This window comes from Acinonyx jubatus, chromosome E1 (assembly GCF_027475565.1).
Source record: "Acinonyx jubatus isolate Ajub_Pintada_27869175 chromosome E1, VMU_Ajub_asm_v1.0, whole genome shotgun sequence".
Lineage (NCBI taxonomy): Eukaryota > Metazoa > Chordata > Mammalia > Carnivora > Felidae > Acinonyx > Acinonyx jubatus.
In genome coordinates, this window is record NC_069397.1 from 48,365,139 (window position 1) to 48,378,033 (window position 12,895).

Sequence of the window (12,895 nt, forward strand, 5' to 3'; positions counted from 1 at the left end):
TTTAATTTTTTTTTAATTTTTTTTTTCAACGTTTATTTATTTTTTGGGACAGAGAGAGACAGAGCATGAACGGGGGAGGGGCAGAGAGAGAGGGAGACACAGAATCGGAAACAGGCTCCAGGCTCCGGGCCATCAGCCCAGAGCCCGACGCGGGGCTCGAACTCACGGACCGCGAGATCGTGACCTGGTTGAAGTCGGACGCTTAACCGACTGCGCCACCCAGGCGCCCCCGTTTTCACCTTTTAATTGCATCTTCCCTTTGGATACGCAGATAGTTCTATCAGTAAGCATCCATGCAGTGCCGTCCACGCTGAAGGTCACTGGGTGCCGCTCAGGGAAGGCATTTGTGAAGCTAACCAGGCTACCACACTCGGCCAGAAGTAGACGTTGTGTATGGTTTCGGTGGGGTTAGTTGTTCACTCTGAATTCTGTGACTAAACAAAGTATGTTTGGATTAAGTGTGCAGCCAGACAGTTTAATATAAACTGTTGTAACAAAATCTTCCATTTCTAAGCCCTAATAACTATTTTATTTTATTTTTTTTCTTGTTTTAGGGTGAATCCGTAAAATATTTCCTGGATAACTTGGATAAACTTGGAGAAGCAGTAAGTTTTTGTTTATGTTTATTGCTGTTTGAAAGCAATAGGTTATTAGGAGGTTTAGAAAAATTATGTATCGAGCTGTTTGCTCTTCCTTCGTCCTGGAGGCAGCTTTCGGACTGTTCCAGCTTCATTTTGTCTCCCTCTGTCATCCAGATCGCTGCCATTTCCCTGAAGAGTGGCCTGTCCTCTGGTTCGTGAACATAAAACTGTTTAGAGAAAGTTTATGTTTGAAAATGAGATTGCACAATATCTATTCTACCTCAGTGTCTGTGTGTGTGTGTGTGTGTGTGTGTGTGTGTGTGTGTGTGTAAGCAGAAACGGGACACGGTGGGTTGACTGATTTCAAAACCTTTCAGCAAACGGTATTTTTCAGCTCGGAAGCGCTTTGCGTTGAGTTACAGTGTGGGAGGGCTGGATTCTGAAGGCCGGCTGAAGAGACCCCCGAGTAGGAGAAGGAGTCACCCTGGGAAGGAGAGTTTCTGATTTTCCTCTCAGCTGGCACCGTGGCTGGCTGGGGCTCCCGGGCCTGCTGCGGGCAGGGCGTCTGCTCTGTTCTCTGTGCCAGTCTCACGCCAGAGACTTCCCTGGAAGACAGGTTGCTGCTGCTCAGAAAATGTCTGCAGGCCATGGCCCCACAGTCATTGGCCCTGCTGGATTTACGGCAGCGTTCTTGGCCTCCTCTTTAAAGCAGATTTCTCTAATACGTTGTAGTACAGTCTCATGGGTTCTTTGAGGTTACCTTTCAAAGTAAAACTGAAAGAAAACCCGCAATGAAAACCCCGCTGCAAGTAGGAAGGTGGCATACTAACGTATCTAGGACATGCGAAAATGTACCTTCTTTTTGCAAGATAAATTTTGCATCCTCTTATTTTGGATTTTGCCAAATCGTACTTGTCTGCCCTGAAGTCCGTTTGTTTTTCTCTTGCCTGTCTCCTGGACACGTGTGTTCCAGAAGTCGGGAATCTCTGTATGAGTCTGCGTAGTAAGACTTGATTTCGTGGTCTCTTTTCCATCTGGTTAGAATGTAAGCCTTAAAAAAGTTACATGTAGGCCAAATGGAGAGAGCCTTAGCAGGGAAACTAGTTTTTAAGAGTTACCGCATGTTTTCCAAACCAGACGGTGCTGATTTGACCTGCTCTTCTCAGTTTGCCTTTTCAGATCAGCTTTCCTTGAGCACAGCATTCAAAGTAGGTCCCTTGTCTTGCATTCAGTTTCAGCCCTTGCTTTTTTCAAAGATCTTTGCTTTCTCTACAGCTGGTTATTTCTGTGTTTGCTTGTCTTCTACCTGCACCTCTTGCCATAAGGGCAAGGATCTCATCTCTTGATGGTGAAGGGTTGAGTTCCTGATGCCTAGTGACAATGCCTGGCATACAGCAGGCACTCAACAAATAACTTCTGAATGCATGGCCGTAGGCCCCTTTGTACTGGCTGCTCAGAGTCTTAGGTTGAGAACAGTTCCGAGGCCACATCTGGAGTAAACCAGAAAAGGCGCTGCGATCAGTAAGTAGGTCGGTGTAAAGGAGGGAGGACAAAGCTGGCTGGGCTACAGGCTGGCCATTCATCCTGGCGTGTCAGACTCGTCACAGGGTTGCATTTGCTTCTCCGTTTCTGAAGTACCAGGGGTGCTGAAGCCCAGCCGTGCGCCCCTTGACCCTCTGGGAGGTGGAACAGCGCAGAGTCCAGGACGTGGCTCTGCAGCCAGACCACCTGGGTCCCCATCCCAGCTCCCCACAGCCTGTCTCTGTGTGAGCAGAGGCATCTCTAAACCCGAATTTCTTGATATCATGGGCATCGTACAAGACCTGACCTCACGGGGTTATGGGATGGTTATGTGAAATAAACCCTGTGTCTTAGTCTGCTCATTGTGCTGAGACAGAATACCATAGACCGGGTGGCTTAACAGCAGACATTTACTTCTCACGGTCCTGGAGGCTGGTAGTCTCAGATCAAGGGGCCAGCGTGGTCATTCTCCGGTGAGGACTTTTCCTGGCTTGCAGACTGTGGCCTTCTCTCTGTGGCTTCTTCACATGGCTTTTACTCAGCACATACACATGGAGAGACAGGGATCTCTTAACTCTTCTTCTAAGACCGCCAAGACTGTGTGATCGAGACCCTTCCCTAGGACTTCATTTATCCCTGCTCGTGTCCTACAAGCGCCGTCCCAGAGTACAACCACTTTGGTGTTAGGGCTCCAGCGTGTGAACTTTGGGGGGACATAGTTCAGTCCGTAGCGCTCGGTAAGGTATTGGGAACAGTGCCTTCCATGTAGGAAGTGCTCGGTGTTGGCTGTTTTGCTCTTTGATCCCTGATTGTAGGAAACTCGTTCTAGTCAGAGACAGAATTACAACATACATAAAACCACGCAGAGGACAATTAAATGGTACTGATCATGAAGGTCGTATTAGTTCCTAGAACAGAGAGAGGTGTTTTGACCGGAGAGGCTGGAGCTGGGCCATAAGAGTATATGAATCTGAACTGTCTGAAGGGGGAGGCGGACTTAGAAGAGGAGTTGCGGCCCCCCAAGATGGGAGACAGCTGGGTGTGTTTAATTTTAGGAGGCACATCCGTCTGGCAAAGGACACGTGACAGTCTTGGCTCTGACTTATAAAAACAGATTCCTAGAAGGCATCAGCTGGGGTTTGGATGCATCGTTCTTGCAGTTGCACTTGTGCAAGTGGATGGTCGTGGAACGGTCTCAGGGTGTGCAGCTTTGGGCAGATCTTGATCTCAGCTCTGTGGTAAGCCTGGACAATGTAGAACAGAGCCTGCCGGTTCCAGAAAAGCCAGGAGTAAAGAGGGTCGTGAAAGCCAGTCAGCCAAGTGTGGACCGGGTGCAGTGAAGAACCTCACCGTAAGTTCTGAAGTCACGGTGCCGGGGGGTTGGTCTGAGCGGTGTAGGGACGGATCCAAGAGGTGTGAGGCATTCAGGGCAGGGAGAGAGATTCAGTGGAGAGATAGCAATCCACACCGGAGGAGGTGAAAAAATGGGGGATGGCGGAAATAAGGAGAAACAGGATTGGAAATAGAATCGGTGATGCTAGAGCAGTCCACGGTGACGGGGGGCTAGAAGAACTCTGAGGTCGTGGGCGGGGGTGGGGCAGGAAGCAGGAAGGAAAGCGTGCTGGTGGTGCAGAAGGGTCGGCTGGGGAGAGAATGAGTTTTCTGATTGAGTGTGTGTGTGTGTGTGTGTGTGTGTGCGCGCGCGCGCGAGTCGATGACCAAGCGCAGTGAACTTTTAGACATGAGACGCGGGCCACCTGACGGGAGCCTGCCTGGCGGTCCCAGCCTTCTGGATTCCCTCTCTGCCCAGCAATGCTGGCGGGAGGCGCAGCAGAACAGCTGGACTGGGTGCCCCGCACGGTCAACTCACTTAGTCCTCGAGGCCCCCTGTGAACCATATGACCCGTATCTCACCAGTGAGGATGTGGAGACACAGCAGGATTCGGTGACCTGCCCAGGGCCACACAGCTTGTGTGTGAAGCGTGGGCTCTGGAACTCACAGTTGTAATCGCTGTTACTCTGCCAGGCCACTTAGCACTTGATTGCATTGTCCTGGTCTGGAGGCGTCATAGGAATTAGCTTTTAGCTTCCTGACTAGATTCTGAGCTTCCAAGTGAGGCAGTAGTAAAGAACTTTTCATTTCTATAGACTTAGAAGTTTTAAAAAACAAAACACCTTAGGACTGGTGTCTTTCTTTCTTTCTTTCTTTCTTTCTTTCTTTCTTTCTTTCTTTCTTTCTTTCTTTCTTCTTTTCTTTCTTTTCTTTCTTTCAAGTTTATTTATTTTTTAAATTTATTTCGAGAGAGAGCACGCAGGGGAGGGAGAGAGGGAGACAGAAGCCCAAGCAGGCTCTGCAATGTCAGTGCAGAGCCCAGTGCAGGGCTCGAACTCACAAACCGTGAGACCACGACCCGAGCCAAAATCGAGTTGGTTGTTTAATGACTGAGCCACCCCAGCACCCCAGGGCTGGCGTGTTTCTGAGGCAGCTGGCACGGGCACACGCGGTAAATTTGTACCCTGTTTCTGGAAAGCAGTTAGGCTTTGAGTGTCCAGGGTCACCAAAATGTTCATAATCTTTGACCTCATAAGCTTATTCCTGGTTATTTTATCTCAGGAAATAGTCCAGAAAGGAAGAAAAAAAAGTACATGTGTAGAGTTTTAATTGCAAAATTTGTGTTAAAGCAAAAAATTGGAGAAACAACCTTAACGAGCACTAGTAGGAGAATGTTTATGTAAATTACAGACCATTAATCCAGTTGGTATATTTATACTGCTTTAAAATGAAATACAACTGTATCAGCACATGTAACCGTTCATGATCAAATGTTAAGCCAAAAAGTAGGGGCAGGCTGAAAATGGTGTGGATGTGCTGGTTATAAGGAAAGTAGTGAGTATGTGAACAGAAGCTAAAAAGAAACCTGGAAACGCTGACATTGTTTATGAAGGCCCCAGAGTCATGTCCTAAACGGTGTGGATTACGGATAACTGAGAACCGCCTGCTTTTTTTTTTTTTTCTTCTTAACTCCATTGTACCGTTTTGAGGAGATAACTATTCACATTATGTATGACGAAATTTCAAAATTATATTATGCTATTTGGAAAAGCATAAGATACAGCATCGTGACAATTAGCACTGTTTTAAAATCTTGCCTCAGCTTAAAAAAATAAAGTAAAATAAAATAAAATAAAATAATAAAATCCTGCCTCAACTTAAAAAAAAAAAAAAAAACAGTTTGACCCTGACAACGAACATTCAAGAGCTCTCCTGTTCAGTATCGCCAAAGAGCTACGTCAGAGTTCTGGAAAAACGCTAGTTTGAGAAGAAAGAACCAGTTCTAGTGCATCAGGAAGGACGTCGTCAGGGGTAGTCGGGGACTCGTGAGACAAGCAGCCTCCTGTAGGGGTCGCAGGCTGCCTGGTCCCGTTCCCAGGTCAGGGCCCCTTCGGTCTTTGCGAAAGTCGTCCCTTTAAGGCAGGTGGGCCGGGTGTGGTCTCCTTCGCATGACAGGCAGGGCCGCCGTCACTGGGACCCAGCTGCGTGGCGGGACCCTGGAAGCAAACCCAGGAGGTGACCCAGGGCGAATTCAGTGTATTAGCTGTGCTAGGCAAGTTCTGTCCACGCGCGTGGTGTGGCCACAGTCCTAACGCGGAGTGACCCGTGTCAGCGTGCTTAGTCACGTTCTTAGTCCCTTAGTAAGGGAGCATCTGGAATGAGCTAGAGCGAGGTGGGCAGAACCCCGCACTGGGAAGTGACCCGCACGAATTGGTGTTTCAGCCTTCACTGCTTTCCGCGGAGGGGCAGGTGGGCAGGCGGGCGCGTGCGCAGGAAGGTCGGAGGTGGGGGGGCGGTGAGGGCTGGTACTAAAGGCAGAGGCACAGCGGCGGGCGGGGGGTGAAGGCCACCGGTCGGGAGGACCTAAGTCTGCCGGAATAGCGGGGGTGAACAAAACAGTCCGCGCTGCTCGTTTGCAGCGTATCGTGGACCAGTCTCCGTTCGCTAACAGTTTACTCTACCTTGGCGCTTTGTGATGAGACTAGTCGTGCCGATGCTTGGAGGAAGGCAGCCAGAAGTCCTCCAGAAGGCAAGTTTGTCTGCATGTCCACTCCCTCGACCAGGCAGCAGTACGTTAGAAACTCTCATTCCTTCCGGGTCCCCGAGTCTAAAGCGTTGTCTTCTTTTCCAGGATTACATCCCATCACAGCAAGATATTCTGCTCGCCAGAAGACCCACCAAAGGCATTCATGAGTACGACTTTGAAATTAAAAATGTTCCTTTCAAAATGGTTGATGTAGGTGGTCAGAGGTCAGAAAGAAAGCGGTGGTTTGAGTGCTTTGACAGCGTGACGTCGATACTTTTCCTTGTGTCCTCAAGTGAATTCGACCAGGTGCTTATGGAAGATCGACTGACCAATCGCCTGACAGAGTCTCTGAACATTTTCGAAACGATCGTCAACAACCGGGTTTTCAGCAACGTCTCCATAATCCTTTTCTTAAACAAGACAGATTTGCTTGAGGAGAAGGTGCGAATTGTGAGCATCAAAGACTATTTCTTAGAATTTGAAGGGGATCCCCACTGCTTAAGAGACGTCCAAAAATTCCTGGTGGAATGTTTCCGGAACAAGCGGCGGGACCAGCAGCAGAAGCCCCTGTACCACCACTTCACCACCGCGATCAACACGGAGAACATCCGTCTGGTTTTCCGCGACGTCAAGGATACTATTCTTCATGACAACCTCAAGCAGCTCATGCTGCAGTGACGTGCAGAAGACTGGCTGGTTTCATACCTTGTGTCCCTTTGATTGTTTTCTGTGTGTTTTGTTTCTTAACATAGCAGTTTACAGCAGGAATTAGAAGAGTCTTGATTCTGAGTTTAACTTCTGGGAAACCTTAGTCGTCCTCCCTGCGGACCTTGGTTTGTGGCGCAAAGCTGCCGAATAGCACACGCCGAGCCCTGTCAGAGTTCAGCCTTTGCTCTGTTTCACTGTGGCTTCCACTTGACGGGGGTGTAGTTCCCTGCCGAGCGTCTTCCTAGGTACAGTTCAGCCTTTAGCTTCTTCCCCTCTTCCAGCTGAGTTCTCCTGTAGTGCCAAGTAGAGAAGGTGCCCTTGACTGTTTCTCGGGATGAGGTTAAGAATATCCGGTTCTCAAACAAGCAAGACCCCTTTTTTGTCGGCCCTGCCCACGGCAGCGACACCTGTGCCGAGCCTTACGGTGACCTGTTTGAAAGGTGACCTGTTGGAAAAAAGTTTGATCTAAGGACTGGCATTCTGTAGATGCACACAGATTTAGCCTTCGTGTGTTTTTAATTGCTTATATACCCAACAGTTGTTTCATTTTAAAATTTCTGTGGTTTCTCAAGGTAATGTTCTTACTTAGTGTTTTAAAGTTTACATAAGGATTCCTGGTCTGATGCTAACGAAAGTTCACGAATGGTACGGGGCAGGGGGCGGGGAGCAAGCAAATGCCTTACATAGTGTTTTGATCCAAAGCGACGAGTGAAATATAATTTGCCCTTTTCATGTTTAAATCTCATGTAATAAATGTGCCATATGTGAAACGTTCTGGCCAAGCAGCAACTGAAAATGGCAAGTAGCTTGATAAGGGAGCTTTCTGGATAAACAGAGCCTCTCCAGGACGTTCTGTGCTTTTACTTCTCGGACTTTGACGTCCTGTCCCGGGATTCGGGTCCTCGCTGTAGAGAAGAGCTGTTGTGGCCGTCACAGACATCTTTTTTCTTTTGCTCTCCTGCCTGTTCCCATCAGCTCCGGCCTGGCGCCCATGGGAGGTTTTGTTTATTTGGCAGCTTGCCGAGGGCAGAGTTTTCCTGTCAGGCTCCTCAAGAAGGCATGATCTGAGATTCCTGTTCATTCTCGGTGGCTCTCTGAAAGACGCAGCACGTACATGCTTGTCTCGTTATTGCTTATGAGCTTCTAGCTTTGCTGAGGTACATTTGGAATGTTTTGAGGCTGCTTCTAAGAATAAATAGTAATTTCTTCAGTTCACACCGAAAGAGGATCCCATATGACCTCTCCTCGCCCCTCACCGACCTGCGGGCGCACCCCTGAAGCGGCTCGTGATGACGGGTCTGGTCATCGTGAGCTCAGCGGGCTGGCTGGTGTCCTGGGGACACCGCCCGGCCGGTTGTGTGGCATGCGACCGGGACTAGAGAGACAGGTGCCCGCGGCCGGTGGCCGTTTGCAGAGTCCAGCAGCTTTTCGCCTTTTCCTGAAAATTGTGATTAAGACTGTGATATCTGCCACTTTACTGTAGAGCTGTGTTCTCAGGTATTCCGTTGCCTCGAAGGTCCTTGCGAGATGGGTCAGCATGACGGCTCACGCGGCCTTTCCGAGGCCGCGGCTCTTGGTCCGTCTGCCGTCTGGCGGGAGAATAGGGCTTTGCAGGGAGCGAACCAGGGGTTGCTCGTGCCGTTCCTGACCTTTCCTGCGCTTCCGGCACCGTTCTACCTGCGGTAGCCTCGCTGTTTCCGTGCCTCGGTGATGCGCGAGCCACAGACACGCAGCCCTGCGTCCTCGTGCGGGTGGTCACGGTATACAGTCCACGCGGGTTTGAGTCCTTCCGCAGCCGGTGCTTCTTGCCAAGAAGAGCGTGGTGTCCCAGTTCACAGAATTAGGATTCAAGCTCAGTGCTAGGGAGTATCCGAATGTGTGCACAGTAGCATTGGGACTTCTTGCTGGAGAGTCTGTGTGTGGATTTTGCAGATGGTCCCCTGGCCTAGCCAAAGCCATTGGCCTCCAGTGGAGGCTCGAGTTCGTTCCCTGCAGAAGAGGCAAGTCGGTCTTGTTTATTCAGTTCTGTTGAATATTGACGACCTGCACGCGGAGCAGGCCCGTTGCCTGACGAGTCCCCCGGTGACCCCCTTTTGACTGCCTCCAAGCAGTGTCAGAACGCCTCGTACGTAATGGTATTATTTTCTGTACCTGTGAGTTCTCGAGCTCTCCTTCCTGATGTGCCGCCTCCGATGTCTCAACGTTCTTTTAAAGCGAAACCTAGGCCGTATCCTGAGGCAGCAGATCACTTGTATTGAATGGCACGCTTGTTGAGACAGAGGAAGTGCGAGGCTCAGTCTGAAGGCTTTGGTCCACCCTTTTGGAAACCATCGGAAGGAGTCTCCTACCTGTATTGTGAAAACTGGGTCCTTTGGAAACACCGCTGTGCGAAGGAGGAGGTGAAATTCAGGACCAAACGAAAGGGCGCTCGTAGCTTTCACCGCGCCACTTTCTCAGAGCAGTTGTTTGGTGTGTTGGCTTTTCAAAGTCTTACTGGTTATGATTTACAGTAAGATGTGCCTGATTCTCCATTATGTTGTGTTCTTTGAATCTGAATGTCTTGTCCTTTAATTCTTGAAAATGTCACACAAGTGTCCTCCTTGGCCTCAAAGAAATGTAGAGCAGAGTTGCCTTATAAGTCAAAGAACACCACGCATCTGGGCCTTGATTTTTATAGGGAAAAGGTTTTGTCACGTTTTCCGAAGAGCCACATCATTTAAGGCTTGCCCCTGCCACTTAAATATTATTTTTTGATAGCCCGAATCGTTGCTTTCTGCCAAATAGCGTATGAATCGGAAGTGTTCGCTTGAGTGTTACTGTCTGGAAAAGGCACTTGGGTGGCGAGACGGCAGCCACGGCCAAAGAAGGTGATGTGGCGTGAACAGGATCCTCCGTTTTTGTTTCGTTTTCTTGGAAGTCGCCCTGGTGGGTATTTCACATAGTGAAGATCCTCTGGGCGATCTCTCAAGCGGGTTTGTCTGGGGCAGCCCTCCTGCACCCGGTGACGGTGGCTGGTTTAAAGCAGAAGGAAGTTAAGAGTACGCGGATACCAGAAATGATTCGAAGTTCCGTTTGGACGCAGCAGAAATCGTGGGCTCTTTTTTTTTCTTTTTCTGTAAGAGAGAATGAGTAAATCTTAACCTCCGGCGTAACCCCAAATACTTGTATTTATGCTTTTGATAAGATGTATTTTCAGCATTAGTCCACATAACCGGTTATGCCTTATTTATGTGAAGAATGAAGTTACCAAGTTCTGTTCTGTTCTGTTCTGAGATTCCAGTCACTATTTGAGAAGGCCTCAGATTGGTGCTTTCATTATGTAATGATACATTTAGACAAAACCCCAAACCAAGCCATCTGAAACAAGGTTCTCTCCATTGCAATTTGTAGCAGTGTCATTTCTGTGTATGTAATAAGAAGGCTAAATATCAGTGTTAACTCTGAATTTCTTGTTTGAAATCCATGAAATCATGTCTGTAAAGCTTAGTCAAACATTTGTAACAAACTCCCCAATAAATCTAGAGAAAGACACTCTGTTAACCTTTTTACTGCTTTTAGTTTTATTTAAGGAATCAAGAGCAGAAGTTTTGCCTGTGTCTTTTTCAGTTCAAAGTTTGACTTAGTCCAGGGGTCACCTTGTGTCGCTTTCCTGTCATTTTCCCGTTGTGCTGCTGCCTGCACAGGGACTGATTTTCCTTTCTTGATAGGAAACAGGCTGGCCTTCCAGCCCAGTAAACTCGAGGAAGGGGGGAATGGATGAGAGCTTGGGGGGGTGGGGGGCGGGGGTGGCGGTAATGAGTCTCCACATTCCAAATACGGCAGACGGTATAATACATACATACCCATTATTTCATGGTACGAGGTTAGGGCTTAATGAATTTATGCTAGAGATTGAAGTGTAAGTCTAAGCCTGAACACTTGAAACGGGTTGGACTTTATGGCTTTTTCAAGTCCCATCAAGGCAATGTTAGCCTTAGGCCGGTAAGTGATGAGTAACATCATGTGAAGGGCAGTGTTTGTACCGCTATCATTCTTGTGTCTTTACTTGAATGTATAGTTAGCGTTGAGTCAACGTGTGCATCCTTGTGGCATCCAGGTCTAACCCATCTGACCTCGCACGCCAGAGCTCAGATGGAACAAAAAAGAGTTAAGGATGGGGCAGTATCTTCTCGGTTGGTGGGAGGTTTTGGAATCTGTCCAAATCTGCTGTTGATAATGACAAAAATTTCCAGATGGATCGAAGTATGCAAGGACCCACCATGCAGCACCTTTCAGTCTGTGGGTGTCGTGACAGAAATATGCTAGCTACTTGGTATCTGATTTGGGTTTGCATTCAGAAAGCTTGTTGATGATGTCTCTTGCCATAATAAGTGATACCTTTGTCCTCAGTTACGCCTACTCGATGGTACCAAGGGGGAAACACAGAGGGAGCAGGAAGGGGTGAATTCTCGGGAGGTATATGTAACAGCACAACCAGCTTCACCTCTTACTTGAAGGCAGAACGGCAAAATGTTTCAAATGGCTTTTCTGTACTACTCCACCGTGATGAGAGCTCATTTACCACAAGAAGCCTTATCAAAAGTATATTTTGTAACAACCTCACAGATCCTGTACCCAACAAAACATGATTTGTATTAGCTTTGTATAAAAGTATTTGTGGCTTAGGATTTTTTATACATATTATATCTTTTTATAACTTTCCAGGAACTAATAAGCACATTATCTGATACTGTTGTTGTAAATTTTTTTCTGTCGGTGCTTTAGTTCAGGGATTGGCAATAAATTATTTCTAAAGGAGGTCTGAAAGTGGAAAGGATGGTTTGATTTTATAAAATGAGTTGCTAGTCATTAAGGCTTTTTACTTTTGTACATACTTTGCAAAAACTTTGCCTCGTGCTATTAATACTCGCTTTGTAAAAATTACTGACACTTAATAAACATTTATAAACTATTCAATACTACGATGTTATTTAAACCAACAGTTTGCTAAACGTAAAGTGTAAGACAGGCACGTAAAGTTTGAAAGCCAGAGCATAGTCACCGAAAGCCCGTAAAGTCTCTCTCGGCAGATCTCCAACCATATTTTGCCTTCCTTCGTAATCTGTCCGTTTTTCCCGACCTTTAAAAATGGAGATGTGGGCTTCATCAAGGAAGTTCCCAGACACTTAGCATGTTTGCACATGGGAATGGTGAGATGGGGACCACTCGTTTTAAGATCTGTTTGTTTCATGTTTGTTTATTTTTGATAGCACAAGTGGGGGAGGGGCACAGGGAGAGAGAGGGAGGCACAGAATCCGAAGCTCCAGGCTCTGAGCTCTCAGCACCGAGCCCAATGCCGGGGGATCGTGACCTGAGCCAAAGTCAAGACGCTTCACCGATGGAGCCACCCAGGCGCCCCTCCCCTTAAGGCCCCTTCAAGTGCACTGGGGCATTTCAGGAGTTTGTCCCACCTGCGGGAATAATGCCCTTCGGTCTGTTGTAATTGAAATGGTGTTTTAAAAACAAACCCACACGTTCACCACTCCTTTTTCTTTAGATTGTGATTTACAGAAGAATGGCAGCCGTGGTGGAGTTCCCCGGTGCTCCACACGCTTTACCTAGTTGCCGCAATGCACATCTTGCCTGCCTTCGCCTGGTACATTCGTCACAATGAATCTTTGTACTTGTACTTTGTTATTAACTGAAGCCCCATCCTTCATTCAGATCTCCTTAGTTTTTCCCTGATGTCCCTCTCGGCTCCCGAAGGCATCCGCGCTACCACTTGCATTCAGGTCTCTACTCCGGCTCCTCTCGGCGATGACAGGTTCTCAGGCTTTCCTTGTTTTCGATGACCGTGGCGGGTTTGAGAAGGGACACGGGTCAGGTGTGTTGCAGATCACCCCTCTCCCGGGATCTTCCTGATGTGTTTCTCACGATTACGCTCGGTCATGTGTGCTGGGGGCCGCAGAGGCAAAGTGCTGTTCTCGTCAAATCCTATCCAAGCAAAACACTCATCTTTTCTCTTTG

At 48.0% G+C, this 12,895-nt stretch overlaps 1 protein-coding gene across 2 annotated transcripts in view; it reads left to right on the top strand.

Moving 5' to 3' along the window:
- Positions 1 to 11,845, top strand: part of GNA13 (G protein subunit alpha 13) — a 43,172-nt gene extending 31,327 nt beyond the window's left edge. For both annotated transcript variants that reach the window (XM_027048040.2, XM_053212806.1), the window contains exons 3-4: positions 555 to 605; positions 6,287 to 11,845. In XM_027048040.2, coding sequence (XP_026903841.1) covers positions 555 to 605; positions 6,287 to 6,859 — 624 coding nt within the window. In that variant the 3' untranslated portion in view covers positions 6,860 to 11,845. The remainder of the gene's footprint in view (positions 1 to 554; positions 606 to 6,286) is intronic.
- Positions 11,846 to 12,895: the final 1,050 nt, after the last annotated feature.